The 27,406-nt window shown below is 51.8% G+C and overlaps 4 protein-coding genes across 4 annotated transcripts; all 4 read left to right on the top strand.

Moving 5' to 3' along the window:
• Window positions 1-2,820: 2,820 nt before the first annotated feature.
• Window positions 2,821-4,094, top strand: CGGC5_v017364 (uncharacterized protein; the record flags this gene model as incomplete). Its single annotated transcript, XM_066153906.1, has 3 exons — window positions 2,821-3,088; window positions 3,244-3,574; window positions 3,761-4,094. The coding sequence occupies 3 exons, from the start codon at window positions 2,821-2,823 to the stop codon at window positions 4,092-4,094; spliced, it is 933 nt and encodes a 310-aa protein (XP_066006724.1).
• Window positions 4,095-6,254: 2,160 nt separating this feature from the next.
• Window positions 6,255-8,815, top strand: CGGC5_v017363 (uncharacterized protein; the record flags this gene model as incomplete). The annotated part of the gene is made up of 2 exons (XM_066153905.1): window positions 6,255-7,396; window positions 7,438-8,815. The coding sequence occupies 2 exons, from the start codon at window positions 6,255-6,257 to the stop codon at window positions 8,813-8,815; spliced, it is 2,520 nt and encodes an 839-aa protein (XP_066006722.1).
• An 8,108-nt stretch (window positions 8,816-16,923) lies between these two features.
• Window positions 16,924-18,606, top strand: CGGC5_v017362 (uncharacterized protein; the record flags this gene model as incomplete). Its single annotated transcript, XM_066153904.1, has 2 exons — window positions 16,924-17,845; window positions 18,212-18,606. The coding sequence occupies 2 exons, from the start codon at window positions 16,924-16,926 to the stop codon at window positions 18,604-18,606; spliced, it is 1,317 nt and encodes a 438-aa protein (XP_066006721.1).
• A 6,954-nt stretch (window positions 18,607-25,560) lies between these two features.
• CGGC5_v017361 (uncharacterized protein) lies at window positions 25,561-26,061 on the top strand (the record flags this gene model as incomplete). Its single annotated transcript, XM_032028430.1, has 1 exon — window positions 25,561-26,061. The coding sequence occupies one exon, from the start codon at window positions 25,561-25,563 to the stop codon at window positions 26,059-26,061; it is 501 nt and encodes a 166-aa protein (XP_031875292.1).
• Window positions 26,062-27,406: the final 1,345 nt, after the last annotated feature.

Genomic DNA, 27,406 nt, shown 5'->3' with positions numbered 1-27,406 from the left:
TAAAAACCTATAAATACTATAGATTATTATATTTTATTATAATATATCTCTATCTATAACTCTATATTATATAGGTATATATACTACACTCCTAAGTACTTTTATACTTATACTAGTTAATAGTTACTACTAATTCTAATGCTTAAATTAGTAGTTACCTAGCCTACTCTACTAAGATATATACTTCAGCTATAATAGCTTAATACTAATTTCAGCTGCTAAATTAGTATTAAGCCTTTAAACTATATTAATATATAGCTACTAAACTTATTCTTAAAAGCACTTATAACTAATAGTATTTACTTAAAAGTAGCTTTTTTAAAAAAAAGCTATACTTTTGCTTAACTAGTAAAAACTATATAAAAATAAGTATAAGCTATAATAACTACTTTTTCTAGCGCGCCTTACCTAATTAGGCACTTAGTCAGCAAATTTCATCCAGCAGCTGTCTTTTCAGAGGCTGTTTTTTAAACTTGCCAACTTCATACCTCCAACGCCTCCAACGCCTGATTACTACTTTTTACCCACGTCACCACCACTACGCCGCGATGGGGGCGTTAGCAGCGCGTCAGTTCGTCAACTACGTTAACCCCCGTCACCCGTATGCAAAACATCCAAAAGTACGCTGCAGGCTGGATCAGTATGAATGCAGCACACCACCATATCCACATCTCCACCATTCCAACCCAAGCACCTCCCACTCATGCACAATAGCAACATCAATCGACAAGTCCTTAGCCAAAAGGCAGGTCCCCACCCAGCCGCATAAGGTGTTACTTTCATCACTAGGATATCCAAGAGTGGATCTACTTCCCAAAGTACCCACAGTGCCAGAGCAGACAACCACAGGTGCGTCGTGGAGGAGTGGGGCCAGGGCATCAGGAGAACACTGTGGTTTCCCTAAGTAGTCTGCACTAACTTTCGCTCCAAAAAGTATGACCTGCTTCCTGGAACACATTCAATAAACCTAGCAACTTTGCGTTGCAAATAGCCCAGTAACTTTGGCCGGTCAGAAGTTTGCACTGCACTTCACACTCTGCACTGCTATATAATCGCTGCTTTCGCAAATTTGAGCGCGAAGCTTGAAGTAGTACGTACCCACCAGCGCCTGTTGGCAACCACAACACGGGCAACGGTGCTGGTGCCGCTCATACATCTCATGCCTGCAAGACAAAGGCGCGGAACCCAAAACGAACAGATATGAACCCAGGACCAAGGCGCAGCTTTCTCCAACGGCTGTCGCATTCCTCGTTTCAAGACTTCCGTCACTGACCATTGCATAGGTACTCTTCCATCAGACAAGCTGGAGCCGGGCTCTGCAGAATCACAATGGACTGTTGCCATGTTGGTGGATTGTGAGGAAGCCTGCCTGGTGCATCGTGCTTCCTTTCGACGACAACCCATAAGGAATAGCATATCGCTCTGCAAATGGTTGGCCTCCAAATGGGTTCAATGCTCCTTCCCACTTTGCTCCAGCATCACCCTATCCATAACTAAATCGCACTTCCTCCAGGCTGTCTTATTTCAATACTCAAGAGCCTTCTTATCGCCTATGTAGCAAGATAGTAGCTTCCAGTGATGTCCATTGTCTGTCTGTAATTGATTCCCTCCCGTAACCCACGTTGTGCAGCCTCGTGAACTACACAGCATCAGGTCCATCGCGTAGGCCAGCATCTCGTCGCACCCTGTTCGATCGCATCGCGTCGCATCACCAACTTATCCCATCGATTGCCATCACAGACACTCGTTCTGCTTCTGTAAATGTCCACAAGTCCTTCTAGTGAGCCTGGGATCAGGGGCCGACGAGATCAACCAATCAAGTTGCTCAGGCTCCGAAGTTGCACACCTCCTTTGGCAATGACCGGCTCAACATAGTCTCAGAGTACCACTTTTGTTCTCCCAATTTTGGCAGCGTTCGAGTCGAAAGTCCTACGCAGCATGACATTCAGATACATACAAGTAAACATGTGCTACAGCGCCACTTCTGATAACCTAGAAAATTGTACTCTCAATATGAAAAGGCCATCATCGTGGCCTTCAACGTCACGAAAAATCCAATTTTCATCCGTGGTTACGCACAGATACGCTTTTGATCATCCAGAATCTTTCCATTTTTTGGGCTTCCACGAACATCGTGATGTCAGCTCGTGACTTCAACCATGTCTTCTCACAAAATGTAAGTCCTTATGCTCATACTTTGCCCTGTGCCAGCACACCATGACAACCAGGGACCATATAATTGCAAATGCTACTGTCAATTCAGCTGCAGCCACGACTGCCAATGCCGTCTACAATATCTTTCTATAGGAGTAAAAGACAGACAGGATCAGGTACGGTTATTTTGAGAGGTCGTCAGAGCCTGAGTCTTTCACAGAGTGGGATACCAGGAAAATGTAGTCAGAATTTGGAGTTGACATAGTCACGGAGACTCTGGTTTGGCGAAGGGCGTCAAAACATGCATACTAGCAAGACCGAACTTGAGTTGCTGCAAGTGCCCGGGCTGCTTATCAGCCCATTGCCGTACGATGGATGGTCAATCAGTTGTGCTACATGGTGTGATCAATAATCTACGCACTGTGCTACGAAATTAGAAAAACCAAACATTGCCTGGTTCTCACCTCGCCGTAGAAACACTTTTATTTCTCATTCTTTATCACAACACTGAAACCAGCACTGCCTTACTCCTCCATATTACCCCTCCATCTATCCTCATAATCTCGTCTTATTCCATTTAGCTGGATGTTATTTATGCAGCAAAACTATCCAGTCAAGCAACTTACTGAGTCTCTTATGACTAATAACGATAACAACAAGACGAAAATGGAATGCGCTAGCTTGTACAACCTCCAGGAGGAACTTATCACCAAGATCATCGTATCTACCCTGCAATACGACGAAGACGCTGGACTCCCAGAGTTCTTAATCCTAGCCTCGATATACAGGAGGGTTCGCCGGATCCATGCCAGCACCGCATCTCATGTCATCTGGGACGTTGGAGCCCGCTCCATGGCGGCACTTGAGGATGTAATTGTTGCCTTAAGTCCATCAGAAGATGTTGAGCAACGTTCCCTAACATATGCTCCCCAAGGTCTGTGCCATGGAACTGGTAAAGACGGCTTTTGTCTTTGGTGTCCCTCCCCCTGACCTCACCCCTCGTCTCCAGCCTCGGCAGGCCTGCCGGAAATCCGATGATGTATGAGATCGCCGTGGCACTCGGCTTGCGGCATCTCGTACGGTGCACAGAGGAGATGTTCATCCAGTGGAACCTCGACACCCCTGCGCGGGAACTGCGCTATGTCGGCGCCCAGGGAGACTGGGCCAAGACGCGGGCTGCGTGGACCGAGCGGTTCCACAGATCGGCCTACCGCATTTTCGTACCCGGGTCCATGCTGTCTAGGGCTTATCACGAGCCCTTCTTTCGGGAGGATTCTTCTGCTAAGGATGGCTACGTAGGTGCCTATGTTGCCGAGTTTGATTTGGTTAAGCCCTGCAATGAGGAGCATGATGTCGACTGCTCGGAATGCCCGCCATTGGGGAACATGCAGGACTCCCTCCAGCAGGAATACCTGAAGTAGTTCGTGGTGTACGACCTCGAGGACTTCGAAATCGGAAATCTCCATGGACAGACGGCCGTCTTTGGTGCCTTCGCCGAGAGGGTGATGCATGAAACCGACATCCGTGCCGAAAGCGAGATATAACACAAGTCCGGAAAGGTCCCTTCGACAACACCACTATTGCAAGAATATGGAACATCTCGCAGCTCATTGCATGTCACCTCCAATATTGTCTCGGCGCCTGGGCATTACTGCCACGACCAACAGAGCCAGATGTACCTCCGATTCGCAAAGAAGCCCACTGCGACCAGGACCGCCACGATCGTCATGTGTGGCAGTTTCTCCCCTGAAGACATCACCATGCCTGATTGCATCGCTGACGCCAAGGACTCTGTCTTGTGCGCGAGGATGATCGACCGGCGTGGCGAGCAGGACCCGTCCCTACTGCTCGACCTCGTCTTCGAGCCCTTCTTCGCCACATCGCCGGGACACGGGAGGAGAGCTGGCCATCCTTCACCACCGCCTCCGCTGCAGCTGTGAGAGTTCATGTTGAGAAAGTACGCCGGCTTGCGGTTTGTCGACGACGCGTGGGAGGTACGCGGAGACGCCCCGTATGCAGAGTTCCTCGACTACGTCAACGCCTTCTCAGCTGACACGAACGAAAACAACCGTTACAGTCTGGATATCTATCAGAGGCTTTAGGATTTAGGTTTATATTGTGGCTGATACTGGAGGATTGGTAGAGACTGCGGACGGGGCTGCTATAGGAAGCGCCTTGCAGCCGTTATCGCTTGGAAGAAGGCCTGCTCGCATGGTGATGAGGAAGGTACGTATGAAACACGAAACTCCCTAAAGTATCCAGCTCAAGAAAGCTCGTCCGATTTGTATTGTCTACATATTTGAGCCTAGCGTTCAAGGCCCGATCAAATGGTATGAATAAGCCATGGGATGACCGGAAAGAACAACCTTCTGCTGCCATACTGCATGTGTCCATGTTCTCTGTGTACATGACAAGCCCTCTTTCGGAAATTTGACTCGGCTTATACACTTTATGATACCGCGCTATAAATTGACGGTTCGTATTACTAGACATGCAGACTTCTTGTAACACGTAAGGCCAGAAATTGAAAGACACTTGCGATGCTTGGCGTAGACTTGAGCGAGACTTGGTTATTAAGGTATCTGAAAGGGCAAAAGACTCTTAACGATCGTGATCTCTAGTTTTCCAAGAGGTTCTAACAACTCAGCAGATACAAAGACAAGGAGTGCCGAGCTGATTTGGTATGTCAACTCCACCAGCTCATCCCCCTTCGTCCTTCAGATTCACCGCCGTCCTTCCTCCCTCTCATCCTTCAGTGTTTCGTATTGAATCGAAGTGTGAGCTTTTACGTAACTGAGAAGATCCATTGCCTACGTCTCCCTTTTCTTGCTTTTCGTCATCGCGGTGACCGCGCAGGGATTTCCTGGCCCGCGTATTACATCTCTCGACGCAGATGGCAATGAGGTTTACGTCGCGAAGGTATACAGCAGCTCTGAACAAGACTCGAATTACCGTGGTAGGCCTGTTACGCGACATTGTACGCGATGTATGCTCTGCGTAGATAGTTCTGACGATTGAGCTCCGCAGTCAAAGACTTTGGGATTAACCGCCAACCCTGCTGTACAACGGCCATATCGTGCCGGCTCTCTGCAAGAACGTCCGACAGTACCTCGGTCAGGACGTCTCCACGGCCACTCTCCATTACGATGGCCGGGGGACCAGGAAAATAGGGCGACGCAAGCAGACCTGTCCCAGCGCTTGGAACGGGACTCCCCGGACGGGCGGGTTAGCCGGCCCCGTTCAGAGGTGCCCGGAGAGAGACCAGCCAGACTGGAGATACCAGAACAATCGGGTTACCCATGCCGCCGTCGACGCCGGTCTGTACGTCGACCCTAAGAACGGCGACACCAGCATCAACCGGCTGGCTACGAAGACGGAATTGCACGACACTTTGACTCCACGAGGTGGGATAAATAGATGGGAGAGGGTGCCGCATAAGCAAGGGCTTGCAAAGTGTCCTTCGACAGCCGTGAACTGGCCGACGAATGGTGTTGGAAAGACTGGATTGAGAATCAACTTTCCAAGGGAGATTTTCTCCAATAGTCCAGCTCGCGCAGCAAACGTGCAATCAACCAAGAAGGACGTCCAAGTGGTGTATCTACCGTGGCCCTCTGGCCCCATCCCGGCGGTTGATCTAAGCATTGTCTGCAACGGCTCCGGTAACAACAGGCATAATAATTTCAATCCCATCACCTGTTGTAACGGGCTAGAGCCCGGCCGAGATCTCCGGCTTTGCCGGAGCAGCTACCGAGATCCGGCTCCGCCGGATCCACTATTCTGCTGTAGCACACCGCCTAGCCCCGGTCTGCATCACTGCTGCTAGGCGCCTATCCCTGTAAAGTCCTTTCCTCCTTCTTCAGCTTAGAATAGTCAATCGACGGCACCTCTACGTTGAACAAGCCTAGGGGCCAGCCCCTTACATATTCTAAGCTCGACAACAAAAGACGCTATACGAAACCTCACGAGAGCGATATGACGATTCGCTAGAGGGTAGTGCAAACGAGAAGACGCTATACGGAACCTCACGAGAGCGACACGACGATTCGCTAGAGGGTAGCGCAACGAGAAGACGCTATATGGAACCTCACGAGAGCGGCACGATGGATCCGCCAGAGGGTAGCGTAAACGACGCGATGAATGCTGAGATTGATCGCCGGATCAACGAAGCGGTCAACGCAAGCGTCCGTCCTCTTCAGGACCAGATGGCCCAGCAGACGGCCCAGATGACGCAGCTCTTGACAGCTCTGAATGGGCTTATGTCAACGGATAGAGCAACCCCTACGCCGCTTGCGAGCAGCGTAACGACCCCGTCCACAGCCGATACAACTATACAGGCAACGAGCGACGGTATAACGATGGCAGCTAGAGGGCGGAGGAAACATCAAATACCAAACCCACCAAAGTTTAGCGGCATACGTAAAGATTTCCAACGTTGGTTCCTAGAGATGAAGGGAAAGATACGAAGAGATAGGGAAGCTTTCGACTGTGATGCCGATATATTCGCATACATCTACGCAAGGCTGGAAGGCACAGCTCAAACCATGGCGTCACCCTACTACGCTCAAGGCGGAGCAGATGGAGCGGAATCCTCCGATCAGTTTATGCAATACCTTGAGACTCGCTATGGAGATCCCAATGCAGAAGCCAGGGCACTGGATAGGCTACGTACTATCCGACAGAAGGAAAACGAAAGCTTTGCTACATTCCTCCCAAAGTTTGAGAAGGAGTTAGCAGAAGGTGGAGGAGGACACTGGGCAGACGCAGTCAGAATCAACTATCTGAAAGGAGCCCTGAACTCCACTCTGCGGGACCGTCTAATTAGTGTAATCGATCCCCCGAAAACCTACCCAGAATACGCCCGGGTCCTTATGATAATAGGGTCAGGGCTAGATAGTAGGACCTACCAGGAACGTCACGAACGACGACGATACCGAGATGCCGATGGGGACACCCTCATGGCTGGAGTCAGCCGGACTAAGGAGCCCAGAAGAGCCGCAAAGTCACAGCGCTACCGCAGCGACTCTTCCTCATCAGAAGACAACATAAGGCCCCAGAAAGATAACCGTAAATGCTATAACTGCAATAAGATCGGCCATATTGCTACACGGTGCCCTAAGCCAAGACGTTCAGGGCCTAAGAAGGTCAAGAAGGTTGAGAAAGCTAAGAGGCGAGAGGAGAGCAGCGATAGTAATGCTATAGAGGAGCTAGGAAGCTCTGAAGCTGAAGAGAGCTCGGGAAAAGAGTAACTCTAACGCGAAGTCGGGCGTTAGAGGCCAAGCCTAGTGACATTACAGAATGGAAGCAGTTCAAGCATCACATGAGCAGCAAATCAGCAGTGATCACTACCCGCATACACAAGGGCACTCAAGCAGACGCCCTAGTAGACACTGGGTGCGATCTATACTCCCTTATCGACCACGACCTCGCCCGTAAGCTCCGCCTACCGGTAGTAGACCGCTCTGAGCGGCTGCTAGGCAGCTTTAGCGACGCTACAGGCGCTACAAAAGCAACAGGTGTAGTTGTCTTCAACCTAGAGCTGTGTGGTTATGATGAGAAGATCTTTGCATATACCGTACGTAGCCTTGGTGACGACCTGTTCCTAGGGAAGCCTTGGATGGAGAGGAACCGTATTCTATACGATGCCGCTGCACAACGGATACGGCATAGGAGGGGTGGCGTAGACCTACGCTTAAAAGGCGAAGAAGAACCAGATCGAGTAAGGGAGATCAGAGCCGCGCGTCTCCTTCCAGGAGCTCCTTTCACTGCACTCTATAGGAGAGCACAACGAGACACCAAACGAACTGCAGGATACGAAGTCCGAGCCATCAGCCTAGCAGATATACAGAAGGCCCTTACGAAGAAGACTGAGAAGGCAGATCTAAAGGCCCTCCTTCCGCCAGCTATACTAGCTGAGTTCCACAAGCTGTTCCAACCTGACGAAGCCGCCAACCTTCCACCACATCGTCCTGGGGTCGACCATAAGATCCCTATCAAACAGGATAGTAGTGGTAATGAGACTGAAGACCATGGGGGCCGTCGCGAGGACCTGGCACGCAAGTTGGTAACAAGGCTCCAGGACGTGATGGATATGGCACGGTCGACCCTTGCCTCAACGCAGCAACGCTATGAGGAGCTGGCTAACAGGAAGCGCCAGCCTACGGAGAGACTAGAAGCAGGCGACAAAGTCTGGCTTCACATGGGCCACTACAGGTCTCCTAGGCCATGCAAGAAACTGGATTGGTTGCACCATAAGTATACCGTTACGAAGGTTATCTCACCATACGTGGTAGAGCTTAACGTGCCAACGGCTATATACCCACGCTTCCACGTGGATACCCTGAAGCGTGCAGGTAACGACCCTTTACCTGGGCAAACGCTAGACGACGAGCAGCCGCCCCCAATTATAGATGACGAAGGCGAGGAGACCTGGAATGTAGAGAGTATCGACGCCGCCGCCTGGAAGCGTCGAGGGCGTGGGAGACGCCGTGAAGTGCTGGTTAAGTGGGAAGGATACGCAGAGAGAACCTGGGAGCCTATCGAGACGCTCCAGGGGACGGAAGCGATGGAGGCTTACGAACAACGTTACGGCCCTGCGATGAAGCACGACGGAGACCCAGCTCTAGCGCCACGGACGCGCCGCCGGAGGGGAGCGGGGAGGTAATGTAACGGGCTAGAGCCCGGCCGAGATCTCCGGCTTTGCCGGAGCAGCTACCGAGATCCGGCTCCGCCGGATCCACTATTCTGCTGTAGCACACCGCCTAGCCCCGGTCTGCATCACTGCTGCTAGGCGCCTATCCCTGTAAAGTCCTTTCCTCCTTCTTCAGCTTAGAATAGTCAATCGACGGCACCTCTACGTTGAACAAGCCTAGGGGCCAGCCCCTTACACCTGTGTCACGCTGACATCATACAGCCAAAGATCTTGGTGGTGAAAGCATTCGCCGGACATCAGCAGGGGAGGGAGGTTGGCTGCATTTACATTCGCAACAAGTTTTGGGGAGACAGCCGTTCGATCCCGAGACTGCTGGAGAAGTCTGCCATATGGGGTTACAGCTCTAGACCTTTTTGGCGAAATGCCCGCCCAAAGACAGGCAGCAGCCCTCCGTCGCAAACCCCAATCAGTGCCACCACACCACCTGGAAGTTCTTTTTCCCCCCAGGGAAATCAATCTTGCGAAGAAGGAGAGTTATTCATATCTTCGTCTTTGCTTGCTTCCTAGCATAGTCCGTCACGGATGTTGAGTCACTGACGGGCTTCAAGTTATTTCGTTCTGGCAAGCCGACGCTGATAACGAAGAGCAAGACAGTGAAGAACAAAACAGGAAAGGGTTATGAGAAGACGACGTGGAGTTTACTCCTGTTGGAGGAAATTTACAACCCCTGGCTGTTCCCGCTGACGAGTACGGGGCTGATGAAGAGCGTGCTGCCTCTATCCAAGACCCTGCTGCTCCTGTACAAACCCAGAACTTTTTTCCCGCCTAGTCTGAAGCCGACGACGAACCTGCTTTCTCCTTTGAACAGGAGAAGCTCGCTATCGTTACTGAAGACGACCAAGGTCCAGCACAAATGAATGAAGCTGAAGAACCAGATCAAGGATGGGAGGAGAAGAGAGTAGTCCCGGAAGCCGACGAAAGAAGTGATGCAAGCCCCTTGCGCGATTCTCCACAAGCACCAAGGCACACTCTATTCGAACGTCTTTCGAGAGAAGCCTTTTCTCCACCCCCGTTACATCAGGATGAGCAATTGTTCTGGCCAGTTTGTCGTACTCGTCTCAAAGGCCAACAAGCGGTACACTGTCAGACGATGATTCACAAAGACCGCCACAATTTCCCGGGGATTCAGACAGCCTAGCAGCACCACCCCACATACGGAGATCAGTAGGTGACATCTTTTCCGACATCGTCGATTGGGCTCGTCGCTCCTCGGGTAATCCACCAAGGGAAGGGAACGAAGGAAGTGAGTCGATGATGAAAGAACCGGCAGTTGTTCATTCAAGAAAGACGGGTCGCCCCTTTGATGGTCTCATCCTCAACTGAGGGACGGGATGCTCCAACCGCCCAAACAGACAGCCTTCCAACACCATGCAACAACTGCAGGATACTCGAAATGCGTGGCAAAAAAAAAACACTTGATCCAGTCGGCTGGGCGATTTATCATGAACAACGCCTGGAAGATGTGCAGGAGATCGAGCAGAACCGAGTGACAGAAGACGCCCAGGCTATCATGCAAGCCCGGGTCGATCTTAACGCGCGCATTGAGAAACTCTTGCATGCACCGGGAGAACGGGTGGAAATGCCGTCAGCAGCTTAGAAGGTTGAGATGGCCAAGGGCAACATCGCAGGAAATGTGGCTGATTGAGCTGCGTTGCAGAAAATGCAAGGCCCTGGGTATCCCTGCAGACACGGACCATCGCAGGAAGATCCTGGCATCAGAAGCCGGGCTATTGAACGACAAAGCTTCAGACATGCCGAGAGCAACAAGTAGTGTAGAGAGACACCTGCAAGCGCTGCATGAAGAGGAAGAGATTCGAGGAGAGAGGGGGGTTATGTTGAGGACAGCTTTGATAAAGTGGAAGTGACGGACAGGGAGGACCAGATTAGTGAGCAATAGATGTGCTGATGGAAGGGGGGTGATTCAACAGAAAGGGTATTGATAGATGAAACTGAGATAGACTGGCAATGTGTTTAGATGGAGCAGGTTTTATTTCTTGTCAAAAAGGCGTTGTTCCTAGGCCTTTGCAATGGAAGTATGAATCTACAAATTTGCGCGCATCTGAAGGACCGGTGACAAGTCAAGAAGCCACATCACGGATGCCTTTCAGACACCGCCCGGCCAGTGGCACATGAGGAACTATCAGAAGACCGCTGTCAATGTTGCTAGATTCCTCTGCATCTTATTAAAACCCTAGCGAAAAGTTTCTTGGCACTTGAAAGATCAAGACTGCAGTTGGCCAGCCCGTGGTCATGAATAGGTCCCAGGTATTCAGCGAGAATATGACACGGTGATAGGACGTGGCCAGACTTCTGAGTCCGGAGATCCTGCCTTGCCACTGAAGCGGCGGCGTTCGCAACGGAATGCCTCTCGCATGAGCATACCTGGCCGTCGCAACCTAGAAGACGAGGCATAATGCTCCGCAGTGTCTGTTTTAATTAAGATATGCCGCAACAGCACCAAATGTCCTTAATGTAAGACCTTCCTTAAGGACATGAGCCGCACATGTGTCTTTACTTCAACCTTACGAGAGCGGTGTAGTCTGGTCATTCTGGGATTGGAGAAAGGCCTTGAGCTTGACATTTGTTGTGTCATGAGACGTCATTCTTGTTAAGTCGCGCATCGCACCCGCAAAATCCCGGAAGGCTTACGAGCAAGGGCAAGCCATGATATGGATGGAGCAGAAGCCGGTATCAGAGGGCTCATCAGTCAAAGTGAGATGATCGTCGACAACGGTTGCCCGGCTTGAAATGATACGAGAGATTTGGGCTCGGCCTCTCATCAGCGTTTCTACAGGAAACCTTCTCGTAGAATTCCACAGTCCGAGCCCTCTCAACATGCCATCCGCTGCAGGACCTTTCGTCGCGGATACGCTTCTCAGCCCCCCGAATTTGGCAGGAGCCGTGTCCTTGATGTCTAGACTTTGTCATAGTCACGAAAAAGCTGGCGCAGAATGATATTTGTCGATGATAGGGCATCTCGACGTACTCTCAATAGCTTCTGGGAGCTCAGATCGAGAGAAGGACCCCGTCGTCGTCTAAATTGCTGTTGTTGCTACAAGTAACCAATTTATTCCGTAGACCTTAGCGGATGGAGCAGAAAGGACAGACGTGTGATTTATTGGTGTTTTGAGAAAGGGTCATCAGGCAACAATCGCTTGTTCGGGCTTACGTATCGCGTCAGGCTTCAGCTCGACCGTCTCTGGGAATTCTATGGCATTCTGGTCGTTGAATGCCTCGCTGGCGTCCTTGACCTTTGCGGCAGCCATCCGTGTAGAGAAAGGAAGGTCATTCGGGAACATGGGCGCAGGCACGGTAGTGATGTTGTGATTGGAAGATGCTCAGCAGTCTCTGGATGTGCAAGTACTGCCGGCGCTGTAGGGTGCGCACGGCACTCTATGTCTTTCAGAGCTATCAGACGGGTAGATATGAGCTGGGTAATTTGAAAATCTCTCCAAGGGCTGGCTTAGATGATGGGGCAAGCTGGATGCTAAGAGTGGGGTGTAGACGGCGCAGGAACCGGAGAAGGCGAAAAGAATGGACTCAGAGAACGAGTATTAGCCTCGGTTACGATGAAGCTTGAACACGTTTGGTATTATCCTCAAGCGGCAAACTGTGCTCATTCAAATGAACGGTATTCAAGACCGGGGACATTCGAAATGGCTGGTTCAAGTCGCTTCGAAGCACATTATGCGCCCCAAATGGCTCTTGGTGTAATTAAAAGCAACGTCTGCTGCGGAGAGAGAGGGGCTCACAGCATTCAAAAGGAGCCCTCGGACCGGAAGCATGAGGCGAGCGTAATATTTATATCGAGCTTAGGTACCGACAAGCTTACCTCCGATGTGATGAATTTCTCCATTTCTCGAGGATCTATGTATGCCCCTTCCGCTGGTGTTCTTTTCCCGTCGCGGCCGTCTTCACCATCTTCTGCATTTTCCCACAACAATTCAAACAGATGCCACCTAACCAAAATTCGTTGCAGTAACAGTATCTGGTAAACGGCCCGAAGGACAAATGGACAAGTTATCCAGTGGCCCTTTGGAAGGTTTGCGCCGCGTTATTGGAATTGCTTAACGGTGAGAAATGGGTGACTGTGTCCAAGGTCCGGCGAGTGCGCAACATGCGGTTAGTTGCGTCAGTGCGTTGTGGGTGCCGGAATGTGGCGAGCCGTGGTGGGCATTGCATCCAAGACGGATGAATGAATGCAATTATGGCAAAGGATGCAGTCTTTTGATTTGGTTCATGTTGGAGATGAAGCTCTCCGGTCCGGCTTGATGGTGATGAGTGCGGGGAGAATGTTGTTGTTGTTGTTGTTGTTGTTATATTTAACGCCGTGGCGGCAAGGGCGCGGCCGCCCTTACGGCCGACCTCCCGAGGGGTATATGGCGTGGAGGGCCGCCGGCTCAAGCTATATACTCTACAGTACACGCCTCTTCCTAACGTCCTCCAAATCTTGCCCGTGGGCTACTATGTGTTCTATTCGTCCCTAGTTCCCGCTGATTCCCTAGTTCCGTTGTGGTCTTCCGGTCCTCTACGAGGAGGGGGTTGTTACTAAGGTCTAGGTCAAGACCTAGTCCCTAGTACCGCGGGCAGGTCTTCTGGAAGAAGTCTGTCACGGAGAGAAAGGCCTGGAAGCCTTCATGATCAGTAATTAGCCCCTTATAGTACTGCTCAAGAGATCCTATAGGCCCTATAGGCTCCTGTGAACTAGAAGGTTGGAGGGTGGGCCACTGAAGCCGCCTCACTAAGGTCTTTCGGCAGTAGACTAGGTGGTCTACTGCCTTTGCCTCCCCGCAGGAGCAGGTAGGTAGTGCTTCTGTATGGTTGAAGCGTTGGTGATATTGCTCGAAGTCTCCATGCCCTGAACGGGCTGCTAGGAGATGGTGAAGGATCGCCCGTGGCAGGGTCAGTTCAGGAGGGCAGGCGAGGAAAGCCTTAAGCCCTAGTTGGGTGTAAAAGGGCGTTGCCTCTTGCTTCCACCATCTTCTATGCTGGCGGTATATTCGCTCTCTAGCAAGCCGTTTGATCCCTGATAGGGTAGCTAGTTGGCCCCTAGGGACTGGCAGGGTTGTGCCCTCCTTAGCTAGGATGTCTGCTTCCTCGTTTCCTTTGATACCCTGGTGCCCTGGGGACCAGTGGGTTTGTATGTTGTATATCCTAGCTGCCTCTTGGATCTCAAGGAAGGCAGCTTGTGAGGAGTCTGGGGCCATGCCTCGGATCCCCTGGATAACGCTGGTATTGTCGATACAGATATGTATAGGCTGGCCCTGGGAGGTAAGGAGGGCCCGTCGCAGCCCTGCCCTCGCCCCTTCGGCCTCGCCATCAAATACTTCTGCTATGCCGAGGCGTCCGCAGCCCTGGGCTATGCGTTTATTCTTGCGGTAGATAACAAAGCCAAATCCTGTAGCGCTATCCTTCTATTTCCTACAGTCCGCAATCCCTAACTTTTCCCCAAAACAGGGAGAGAGAGTCTACTGGAGCCCTCTCAGTACCTAGGGGTCCTAATAGTCAAAGGGGTAGCCAGCCCCTTTAGCGGGCGTCCAGACCACCGGCTCGCCACCGCCCAGTCCTTAGCCACCCAAATAGAAGTTTGCACCTTAAGCAGGCCGCAAGGGCATATCCCTCTCTAAGCCTACCGACATGCGCGTCCGTCCTCTCGAGCCAAACACACCCCTTCTCAGGTCCTCCCCTACGTCCAGTCCACAATAGCGACACCCTACCAGCTTCCAAAGCGCGCGGCGCCATCCCGGCGCGAGCGGTGACCCAAGCGTTCCTCCCGTTATGCCGTGATACCCTGGGTACGATCCGAGTGAGGGCCGGGCCCGGAGGCCGGGCCCTAAGGCGATACCATATCCGACCGGTCCCCCTAGGGGCAATTCTTCAACACCCTCCTTCCTCCAGCAGCCCGAGTGCGAGTCGGGGTTGTTTCCTTTCTGTAGCCTGCTGCTCGAATGTGTTTGCTACGGCCCACTGGTTGTCCGAGGGCACAACCCCCCGGGCCAGCTTCCCGTTACCCGCCGCCGTCTCCGACCGTGCTTCCAGCCTCACAGCTGGTTTTCGGCAGGCCGACCATGTCTTGCCCTAGGCTGTCCTGAGGGCTACCCAGCCGGCGTAGCCTCCATCTATCCCATGACTAACCCGCCTCAGTGTCTGTCTGTCTGGAGGTATTTCCCAGATCTGGGAGGCGTGAGGGTGCCCTGTCTCTGCCCCGAGAAGCAGTGTCGGGTGGTTTTTACCTAGTTCCCTCGAAATTGGGCAGCTTCGCGTTCGCATTTCGGTTTTCGGTCTCTCGATATCTGTCGATTTTGCTGGTGTTTTGGTGGTTGGTGGCGCGTGTGAAAATTTTTGTGCGACGCCAAAATCCCTCACTTCTGGTCCGATCCCGCCCTTCCGCCGCACCAGAAAAACTTCGTGCGCAGCGCCCGCCACCACTTGCACTTGCGCGCCGTAACGTCTCTGCACTGGCTCTACCTTTAGAAAAGATAGGTTCCCAGGCGGCACCACGAGGAGGTTGCAGAGTCCGAATTTCGCCGCCCTGCGGGGAGAATGGGTGAAGACCGTGATGGAAAGTATTGTTGGATTCTACAGTCTTCAATTTATTATCGCTCCTGAATATTCCAGTGCCAAAGCGTTGTACCCTGTCAGGGCCTTTACTATTGGCAGAGTCTGAGTTTACTAATGTTAGATCTCATCATCATTATAGCTCCGTGCATCAACAGAAATTCAATTCCCATGGCAAAGGAGCGCCGTAATGAGGGTATGAGAGTCAACGGCCGTCAGCATGGCCTTGATCCCTTGGACGTGATGTTGGAGTCTCATTCTGGCAGGTCGTCTCGATGGTAGTGGTGGTAGTCATCCGTAAAAATATCGACAGGGCGATGAAACAGTCCCCAAGGTCCGCTGTGGTAGATATAGCGCGGTTGTCACCGGGTGGTCTTGATCAACGTCGCAGACAATATTCATTCAGTCGAAGTCAAGTCGGTTCGGAAACGCATCAAGTTAATTTAATTTGAGACTCATCTTGAATCACCAATGATTTCAATGCATATTGACCAAGCTCCTCTCGCCACCCTCCCATCATCCACGCCCAGCTATAGCCCCAGGCATTGGGAATCATACGGGACACTTATCTTTATCTATCGAACAGGCCCTTCTTTAGATCCAGAGAACCATTCCTCATACTGTCGGTGCCTTGGCATCAGCAGTGACAAGAACAGCCAACTGCTCTTTTCGGCCGTGCACTCGCCGAAACCAGTAGACGGGGAAGTATTGATATCAGGAGGCGAGCTGTCCCGCCTGCAATATGGTCACTCTCCGCAACAAACACCAACACATACGACCATACCCACTGGAGAACTCGGGATCCCGTCCGCTCTCCCATAGATAAGCCAGTGAGGGCTGGAGTAGTAGTCGGGTCGGTGACGACCGGCGAATGCCCGGTGTTGTATGTTTCTGAATCATTTTTGCTGATGAGCTGTTTTTGCGCTCGGCTGAAGAGGAACATAAGGCACGACGAGGTAATAATGAAAGAATCAAAAGCAAGCGACTCTAGTCATAGGGCCAAAAGGTGATCTGGTATTGTTCGTTGCTCCGTTCTAGCTAGCCGACCTTCGATTGCCGGCGTCCTTAAAAGGCCTGGATTGAGAGGGGTAATAATCCCAGGGGACCAATGTCACCGCCACAGCGGAAATCCGTGGCTGGGTTCCGTATTACGTAACCGGACTTTCTGACAATATCCCACCAACCCCACAGTCTTCCGCTTCAACGAGTGATTGCTTCCACAAGTATTTGGAACCTCTCTCATCTGTTGCAACGCTTATGCCCCACCGCCATGCAGCACATACGCATTGTGGCGCCCAATGATCGTGATAGCACGGTTCGGCCGCGAAAGCACGACTTGCGGCCGCTGGCGAAGCCATCTTTGCGTTTCCAGGTGTTACAGCCTTCTCGAGGATGATTTTCCAATTTTTCTTAGCATCCACTGTTAGTGTAATACGTGGGATACCACCAAAATCCTTAACAGCTGAAAATCCTTCACCTCTCGCCTCCAGCGCCCTCCTGCGATGGCTTCACAGCCTCCGGCGGGCCCCGGATCGCCGCCGGCCCCTTCGGCCGGCCCTGATCGAGGCTCCGGAACCTCTCCGGAACCGTCCCCAACCTCAAGGGCTAAACGCCGCCGCGGTACCGAGGCCCAGCCATCCCAGCCCAGCCTCGTGGGAAGCAAGCCCGACGCCTCTACGACAGCCCCCTTAACGGCTAAGGGGCCTACGACGATAACTGGAACAGCTACTGGAGCTGTCCTTACAGCCCTGGATGAGGAAGCGAAGCACTATGAAGCCCGGAAGGACGTCTTTATAGCTATCGCCCAGTCTGTGGATAATGTGGTCTCCTGCTTTGAGGGGCCTAGGAAGCAGATTGCAAAGGAGGCTACGGCCTATGTGATCCAAGCCTTGAAAAGAATCATGGGTAACGAGGCAGCGGCCCCGGCCCCGCGTCGGGACTGGGCTGATGTAGCGGCCTCAGCACCGGCTGCAGCCCCGGCCCCGGCCCGTAACGTTACCCGAAACCCAACCCAGCCTCAAGCCCAGACCCAGACCCAGCCCCAGGCTCTAACCCAGCTGAAGGAGGACCTCCGGGTCTTTGCCCGTATCCCTGAAGAGGGCCTAGGGGCTGCTAGGAAGCATGCCCCTTTTACCCTACGCCGTACAGTCTGCCAGGCCCTTAGCCTCCAACTAGCAGATATCCCACATATCTACCACATTGCAACTGGCTACTCGCTAAGACCCCTGAACAGACAGGTCCAGCAAACCCTGCTTGCAAACAGACAGAAACTAGCAGACAGCCTGGGAGCTTATAAGGTTGAAACGCCTACTAAGTGGTTTACTTACGTTGTCCCACGCTGCCCTGCTAAACTGTGGTCCCTTGATGGTGAGGCCCTCGACCCAGCCACTCTGGTTGAAGAGGAGGTCTTTGCACAGACGGGATGTAAGCCTATCCGGGCCCGACAATCCCAACTTCGTATAAACCCCATCACAAACGAGGTCTCTTGGATTATCTCCTTCTCTGCAGAAGTACTACCCTTCAGGCTCTTCAACCAAAGCAGCAGATCTCAGCTTATCTAGAAGAAAAAGACCCTCATCAGACATGACCCTGGTTGCCAGGGATATCATTCAAACCGGTACTGTAACCGACAGCCACTCTGTAGCAACTGCAGCAGGCCCGCAGGCTCCCATGAGACCTGGCCCTGCATAGCCAGACCGAAGTGCGCTAACTGCGCCGGCCCCTTCCAAGCCAACCATAAGGACTGCCCAGCAAGGCCCTTAGTGGTTAACGGCTCCCCCACCCTCCCAGGTCGGAAGGAACTCTCCCGGATCCGTAAAGCCGGGCAGAAGGCCTATGAGGCCCTCTATCAGAGCAGCCAGGCCGGCACCCACGCCCGCAGCACCCAGCAACCTAGCAACAGCCTGACGAGCCCTCAGCCTGGCTCTAAGCGACCACGAGCCCCTACCCGTACCCAGGACTCAATCATCGTAGCGGACGTTAGCGATACAGCAAGCTCTAGCAGTAAGGAGGAGGATGAGAATGAGGCTGAAGCAGACGTCTCTGACAGCAACCCTATCCTACCACCACTACCTACCCAGCATACCCCAGCTACCTCAAGCAGCAGGGTCCAGCGGGTAGCTCAGAAGCCTGATTATAACGTTATTAATGCCTACACCCACCTCGACCTCGACTCGGAGCAGTAGGCTCAGGACGGCTCCCCCACGGGTACTACGGGTCGCCCAGTGTAACGTGGGGAAGATAAGCCCAGCTCATACAGCTCTCCTAGAGCTCTGCTGGGCAGATCAGATCGATATAGTACTGATCCAGGAGCCCTGGATAGGCTATAGAGATAGGATGCAAATCAACACTCACCCAGGCTATAACTCTTATGTGCCAGTTGACTTCTGGAACAGCAGGGAAACAAGGCCTAGGGTTATGTCCTATATACGAAAAGGTCTAAGGCTACAAGTACAGCAACAAAGACCTACCCAAGCAAGGGATATCCTATGGATCAAGGCTGGCAATATTACTATTATAAACGTCTACAGGCCACCAGGGGAACCTATAAACCATACAACAAACATCCTCCTAAACTATCAACCGCCAGAGAGAGCCCTTATTGCTGGGGATCTTAATGCCCGCCACTCTTCTTGGGAACCTAGCTCCCAAAGCCGGAATCGAGGAGATGATATTGCAGAATGGGCTGAAGGCTGTAATCTTGACTTCATCGGGGAAGTTGGGGCCTCTACCCATACTCACGGGCATACACTCGACCTTACCTTCTCAAATATCCCCTTTGCAGAGGCCTATATCAGCCCGCACCTACATCCAGGGGCTGACCACCAGGCTATTTCAACTATCATCCCACTAGGCAACACCCAGGAGCAGAGGCGACAGACTAGTCACCTCTCAGTACCAGACTCAGCCCTACTTCGACTTGCTGACTTGGTAAAGATAGGGCCCCCAGCCCTACCCACCTTAGGGGATATACCTGCCCCAGCAGAAATAGACACCCTAGCTATCCCACTAGTCAGCCTCCTCTCTACAGCTACTCAGGCTATAGGGAAGAGACGGACTAACCGGGGTAGGGGAGCTCCCTGGTGGACAGAGAAGTGTTCAAAGGCCCACCGAGCAGCTATTAAGGCTAGGCAACGACAAGCCCAGGATCCTGGGCTGGTACTACCACCGCCTATCCTCGAGGAGCAGAAGGCCTTTCTAACTATAGTTAGGAAGGCTAAGCAAGCCTATTGGACTACAAAGATTAATGAGGCTGGGTCTAACCAGGAACTATACAAAATCCTAAGCTGGCGTAAGTCTAGCCTAGCTATAAAGGCCCCACCTCTTATAGTAGATGGACAGGCAATCAACAACCCCTACGATAAAGCCCAGGCTTTACGGAAGGCCCTATTAGAGAGATTTGACGCTACAGATGACCTACCCGGAAACCCTTTCACTGTTCCTATAGTAATAAGGCGTCTAATACCCTGGCAGCAAACAGTCAGCATAGAAGAAGTACGCCAGGCTACTCTCACAGAGGCTACAACCCCTGGGATTGATGGGATTACTACAAAGTTACTACAATCCACTTGGGGCCTTATAGCTACACCTATACAGCAGCTGTTTCAGGCCTGCGTTCAGACAGGTTACTTCCCAAGAACCTTCCGCAAAGCAGAGGTTGTTATGATCCAGAAGCCAGGGAAAACAGACTTCTCTAAGACTGGGTCCTGGCGCCCGATATCCCTGCTATCCTGCTTAGGCAAAGGCTTAGAGCGGCTGATAGCAAAAAGGATGGCCTACCTTACTATCCTAGAAGGGGTTGCCAGCCCACAGCAGATTGGAGCCCTACCAGGGAGGGCAGCAGTCGACCTAACAACCTGTCTTACCCATGAGATCGAGAAGGCTCTGGATCTAGGGCTTACGGCAACACTAGCCACAATGGATGTCAAAGGGGCGTTTGATTCTGTCCTACGAAATCGACTTATTATTAGGCTACGACAGCAGGGCTGGCCTAGCAGTCTGATCAAGCTGATATACACCTTCACCTCTAGTCGAACTGCCCGGGTTAGGCTAGAGGACACAACTACAGAGGACTTTCCTCTTACCTGCGGGCTGCCACAGGGCTCGCCACTATCCCCTATTCTTTTCCTGCTATATATAGCTGATATCCTAGCTGACGATCAGAAGCTACGGTTTGGGTATGCAGACGATATAGGCCTGCTGGCTTCTAGCCCATCCCTTGAGGGTAATGCTGCAGCCCTCAGCCAGGAGATAACTCAGATCCTCAACTGGGGCACCGATAATAAGGTTGCGTTCGACCCAGCTAAGTGTGAAGCAATCCACTTTAGCAGAAAACATAACCAGTCAAGAGACCTACCAAATATACAGGCAAAGGACCTTACTATTAAGGCCTCAACTAAGCCTATACGATGGCTAGGGGTCTGGTTTGACAGGAAACTCACCTTCCGACACCACGTTGAAACAAAGGCAGCAGCAGCAAAAAAGGCAGTCCAGTTTCTACAGCACCTATCAAACACAAAAGGGGGGCTCCCAGCAGCTGCTACACGGAAAGCAGTTATTGCCTGCGTCCTCCCAACAGCCCTATATGGGGCTGAGACCTGGTATGCAGGCTTAAATAGACCAGCCAGGAACAGAAGCACTACTACTACTGCTAGCAGCAGTGCTGCCAACCGGGTGGCTACAGTTAGTACAGGGCAGAAGGGCCTGGTCAAGAGGACAGGGAAGGTTATAACAGCAGCAGCGAGGGCCATCCTACCTGTCTGGAAGACCACGCCAACTAGCAGCCTCCTCCGAGATGCTGGCCTGCCTACAGCAAAAGTAGCCCTTGAGGGAGTACGCCTACGCTTCGCCGCACGCCTACAGAAGGTTGACCAACAGCACCCTTTAGTCCCTAGGCTCTCACAGCCAGGACGGCAGCAAACAAGGCTTCAAAGAACAGCAGCTCTCCTACCTAAGTGCCCAAGGCCGCTGCTCCTACAGCCACAGTACCTCCTAGGACCGCATGACCCTACAGCTGGACAAAGTAAGGAGACTGTAGCTAAGTCGTTTCAGGCCTGGCTTAAGACTGTGCCAGATAACCATACAGTTATCTACTCAGACGGCTCAAAAGCCCCTGAAGGGGCTACAGGGTTCGGCTTTGTTATCTATCGCAGTAATAGACGGATAGCCCAAGGATGTGGCCGTCTTAGCATTGCAGAAGTATTTGATGGCGAGGCGGAGGGGGCGAGGGCAGGGCTCCAAAGGGCCCTCCGTACATCCCAAGACCAGCCTATACACATCTGTATCGATAACACGAGCGTTATCCAGGGGATTCAAAGTAGCGCCCCAGACTCCTCTCAAGCTGCCTTCTTAGAGATTCAGGCAGCAGCCAGGATATATACTATACAAATCCACTGGTCCCCAGGGCACCAAGGGATAAAAGGAAACGAAGAGGCTGACAGCCTAGCCAAGGAGGGCACAACGCTGCCGGTCCCTAGAGGCTTACTGCCAACCCTATCAGGGATTAAGCGGCTTGCTAAAGAACGCAAACAGCACCGGCATAGGAAATGGTGGAAGCAAGAGGCATCCCCCCGTTATACCCAGCTAGGGCTGAAGGCCACCCTTGGCTGCCCTCCTGAATTAGCTCTACCAAGAGCTATCCTTCATCATCTCCTAGCAGCTCGATCGGGCCATGGGGACTTTGAACAATATCATCAACGCTTCAACCACACAGAAGCACTACTTACCTGCTCCTGCGGGGAGGCTAAGGAGGTGGACCACCTGGTCTACTGCCGAAAGACATTAGTGAGGAGGCAACGGTGGCCTACCCTCCACCCTTATAGTCGGCGGGAGCCTCTAGGACCTGTGGGCTCTCTAGAGGGCTATTTTAAGGGGCTAATCATCGACTCAGAAGGCTTTCAGGCCTTCCTCAGCGTGACAGATTTCTTTCAGAAGATCTGCCCGCGGTACTAAGAGATAGGCTGCAGCCTACTCTCTAAGCAACCAAAAAAAAAAAAAAGAAAAAAAAAAAAAAAGAACCTGCGGCCCTCCACGCCATATACCCTTCGGGAGGTCTGCCGCAAGGGCGTTTTGCGTCCTTGCCGCCACGGCGTTAAATATAAAACAAACAAACAATTAGACGATGGGCGCCGAGGTCGGTGATATCGCGAGGCTTGGCCACGGTGAGCCTCGTCATTTGCGCGGCGCCCCGTTGGATATAGCCGGCTCACTTATCCCAGCTTGAGCGCGGTCTAGGCTTCATGCGAGTTCGGGCCCCGGGGGGTAGCGTTCTGTTGGGCAACAGTATGGCCAGTGATCATGGTGCGATCTTCGATCCCTATTCATCTACTGATGTTTCTAACTAAGTGGCCACGTTGCCGTCAATTCAAGTAAAGCAAAAGAGGCCATCATGGTGCCAATTCAAATAAGCCACATTACACGTGAAAATCAATAATCCGAGTTTTCTGGTCAGTGCATACACTGGTTACGCAGTGCGGGTCTGACACGTTCCAATGGCCGAGTCCCCATCTACCGACTCCTCACTCTGAGTCGGCGAACCGAGCGGGTTGGCCGTATGGAGTTGAAATGGCCCCATCTCACCGTCGTGTTTCCTCGTTTCGTAAGGGACCTCCAACCCTCTCGCACAGAAGCATGGAACGTTGAGTTGTCGTCAGGCACAGTCATCGGTAGATTGCCCTTGTTACTTTCTACAACGCGAATCCATCGTCTAGCACAATGTACAAGGTTTTCATGCAGTAGAAAAGCCGGAAACGTGTGGAGCCTCTGAACGAAACAAGCAGAAAGCGTCTGCAGAGTGACTCTGCTGTTGTAAAAAGTCTAGACCTTTGTTGAAGTTGATCATACATGCTGAAATTGTAGTCTAATGGTTTGTGTTTGACCACATTGAGTGTTCACTCGGCTCCAGACCTATGGTGATAACAATCTCTTTCGATCTGAAGCGTTCAGCTTACTAACTCTTCCGTCTGTCTTCGCGCTGTAGTCCTAGCCGAAAAAGAACGTGAGACAAGCCACCAACGGCAACCTTGCATTTTGGCTCTCGATCAGGCCCATGTAGCCATTGGTCCGCAGTTAACATTCGATGTGAACTTTGCCAACAGGTCGAGCAATTTCACAGTAAGGTCACTTCCAGTTTGTACGGAAAAGAAGCTCTGAGGATTTTACTGCCCCTTTACGAGTGTCGGATACGACTAATTGCTGCTAAAATTTAGCAGAAATACGTCAATCTCACCGACTTCTGTTAATGAACTCTCGAACGCGATGGAAAGCTCCATATCACGACAGCCAGCGTCCCACTGTGCGCCACATGACGCCAAACAGGCTATTGGGGCCGAGTACGAAGGCAGAAAGCTGTGCTTTAGGAGTTTGAATGACGGGCGGCCGTCAAGGTTTGAGTCTACTCTTATCCACCAGTCTCATTGATTCAGATGCTCTGCGCTGGCGCACTTGCCCCCGTTCTCGGAAGCAAGACCAAACCGGTGTCCCTGATTCTGTTCCAAAGCCAGAGGTGACAGATCGTCACATCACCGTCGACACAACAAATAATTATGGGCTTCGACAGCGTCTGAGTCCGCATAAGCTGCTTGTACCTTGTCATCGCAGGCTGAGTCCTTGGCGGACTTGAGAAGATCGGCGACGCCCTCCTAAATGGCCAAGTTCTCGCTCTCCGAACGAGTTCAGGTGTCTTGGGATATTTTGTAGACACCACAAACCTGACGTATAGGTTGGTGACGGTCTCGACTTTCGTGAGGCCGCTGGCAACGGCCGGAAGATGGCAATGGATGCCGAAGCAGGAGCAGGTACGCTGGTTTGTAGCGCTGCTTAGCTGAGATTCGGGTCTACGAGTAGGCCTTCGTTGGCTGAAATCTCAGTATGCTTGGTAGCCCATCTTCGAGAGATGAAACAATCGAAATCGTCGTTTCCAGCACGTAATACAATGGCGGTTGAGTAGCTGCAGACAGACCGCGCATTTATATCATCGGCGAGGAATTTGGTGTAGAGTGGCTGTTTTAATTAAGGTGGCTTTGCTGGAAGTTCCACATTCCCTATCCATGCCAGCGGCTCGAGCTGGGTCAAAGCTGTTGACGTAGCTGTGAGTAAGAGTACACACATCTTTGGTCTAGATGTTGTGCGAGATGTACCATTGCGCAATGCGTACCTATAATTGAGCAAGCCGAACCGCACAGGCGAGTGCACAAGGGGGCAACCGTCCTTGTTTCTGTTTGGTGCGCTGTGGAACTCGCTACTGGACATGATCAGCCCTTGCCGAAGGGTTTACTGCATTGGAAATGGCCCAGACCATCTGTTTTGTAGGGCGCATGTTCAGAAGACCAACGCGATATAAATTTTCCTAGGTCCCGGTAAATAAATGTCAAGCACACGTGGCCGAATGAAAGGGTTTATGTTTTGTCTGTGAAGCAATCAGACTCAGATTGGCATCGACGTTCCCCATTTACTCCGGGTCACCACGCAACGGATCTCGATAGATTGGGTCTACTGTCCCCGTTTGATATATCATGAAGACGACTTAGAAAGGTCTTGACAGTTACTGGAATTTTGCCCTCTCAAATGCTCTTCTGGGTTGGTTTCAGAGGTTTCCCACGTCGTACTAACATGGAGCCTCGGCGACTGGCAAACGGCGCTGTTATTAGAAGTCTAAAGCGGAGATAAGCCGACCAATGACCGTGCTCTTGTTGTGAGAAGTAACGTGTTCTGTGGGCCACCTACGCGGCGCCATCTTTGGTCTTCTCCTTGAAGGTGTGGGAAGTTTGGTTATGAATGTGACCAGTCAATGTCATCGGCCCCGATCTTTGTCACCAAGTTGACTGATGTGCTCACCGCCGGACAAGTGCATAATCAGAGCGCAAGAGAGGTCCGAGCAATGAGACATGATAGATGGAAGGGCCTGCAGTCGAATGTGCTTGCAAAGGCGTAGACCTCGCTGCGAATAAGGAAGACGACCATACTGCGGGACCTAAAATCAGCCAGCGCCCATGAAAAGAAGCGCCGCCTTCATGCAGTCGTGAAGGAGCCCTCCAACATCTATCCCCACTGCACACACCACGTCGTCAAACTCCTTGCTCCCGCAATCATCTCACGCATACAGACCATCAGAACGAATCGTTTCAGAGGCAACAATCATCATGGCTCCAAACTTTGACGCAATGACCCTTGTCCAGATCCGTCAGTTCTTGCGAGATTCCTCCATTCGCATACCAGCCCGCGCACGCAGAGCAGAGCTCCTGCAGATAGCGACATCTCATGGCATCATGAGCGCGCCCAAAGACGAAGGCGTTCGACGGGCCACGACCTCTTCAGGACAGCCAAAAACATCGACTGAAAAAGGCGACACGAAACCGGCAAGCAACTCGGGCATGATGACGGTCTATGACCCGCTCCGAAACATTCCCACCAAGAGCGACGACGTCTCGTACCTGCAAGCAAACTTCAATCCGGCCTCCCTCACTATCGCCAGGCTGCGTAATATATCAGCAGCTCACGAGGTTTTATACGCCAAGGCGCAGACGAAGAACGATTTTATTCAGCTCTTCCTTTCCAACATCAAGCCGCGGGCTGAGGCCACCATCAAGGCCATGGCCGCAGTCAAGAGAATAGATGAAGGAATCATTGACATGAGACCGTGAAGGATTTGGCATCTTCAGCTTATCTCGCCATCATCGCAGCAGAGGAACTAGCCCGAGTTGGATCATGTTATTGTGGATTGGTAATGCTTGCTGGACGATGCTGCAGTCTTGGTCGTGTGCGGTGTCAAGAACGTCTCATGTCATGTGGTTTTTAAATGTTTCAGCAGCTTAGATCATGTAATCAAGCAGTGTTCGCGATATTGAAATGACTTCCTGGGAGTGAACATACGATTGCAACTTGAGAACCACACAGACTCGTAGCTGGATGGTAGCATTTCAAGAGCCATGCGCGCGATGAGCTGCGCGCTTGACCGACGACATGTTGCAGTCCATAGTGGGTCAATATAAACCTCTCGAAACAAAATTCAACACGTTATAATTGCGTGCCCGAGTCTGTTTTTTTCATGAGGATATCGTAGTGAATCTTGATGAAGTGGCATGCCGGACGTTGCAGCATGGCTCTGGCTCATTGAGTAGGCAAAAGGTCCGATTATTTATTGCATCATCTTATGTGAAGCGTCACTGACGATTCATTGGGTCATCGGCAGATGGAGTTAGGTGCAGGTCAATTTAAGAGAAGGATTGAAGAAAGACGTTCTCAACCCCACTGGCTTTGGGTGATGCCTGCCCTTGCCTCGACCCTCGCTTCTGGAGCATGTGCGATAGTGCAAGGCGCCGGCCGGAAGCTTCATGCTGAGCATCAACAGGGCTATGACCCGAGCCCTGTGGCAGAAACCTGAACAGATAACATCAAGTTGCTCGGTCAGAGTAGTGCATTCACTGAAGATTGCCCAAATCGCCCCTTTCTGCTTGAAGAAGAATTCCTTTGACTCTTCTTTCTCGATATGAGGAGGAACTCTGCGATTAGGGTGCATAAGCTTGGGCGTCAGCTCTCTCGAATTGAAAGGCAGTCACCCGCCAAGGGTCCCGAAGGGCTTCGATTTTCTTGATATTACGAAGAATCGGTGCCAAGTCAGAAGGACTCTTATCTGCTGAAGCTACAGATTCAGCTTCATACCATGGTAAAACTTACGATGAGATTGGCACTGTTTTGGGCCGTCCCTCCAACGGATTCAGCTGTCTTACAAAGCCTTGCAAGTGCCTTCATGTATAAATTTGACTTGCAAGCACCCTGACTTGGGAATGCCGCCACATACACTTCATCAACCTCTTGCTCATCTCACTGTCCAGCAGTGACGACCATGGCTGGCACGGCGGCAGCAGAACATTAAAACCGAGAATTAATATCGGCGGCCTTCACATTAGACCATCGCAATTATGTGTATGATAGATCGAAGCCGAACGGCGAGAGGGGCTTGAAACAATTCTTATCAAAAAGACAGTG

This window comes from Colletotrichum fructicola (assembly GCF_000319635.2).
Source record: "Colletotrichum fructicola Nara gc5 chromosome Unknown KSG_Nara_v1_contig12, whole genome shotgun sequence".
In the NCBI taxonomy this organism is placed as follows: Eukaryota; Fungi; Ascomycota; class Sordariomycetes; order Glomerellales; family Glomerellaceae; genus Colletotrichum; species Colletotrichum fructicola.
Note: the sequence above shows the minus strand (reverse complement) of the source record. Positions and strands in the feature narration are given on the sequence as shown.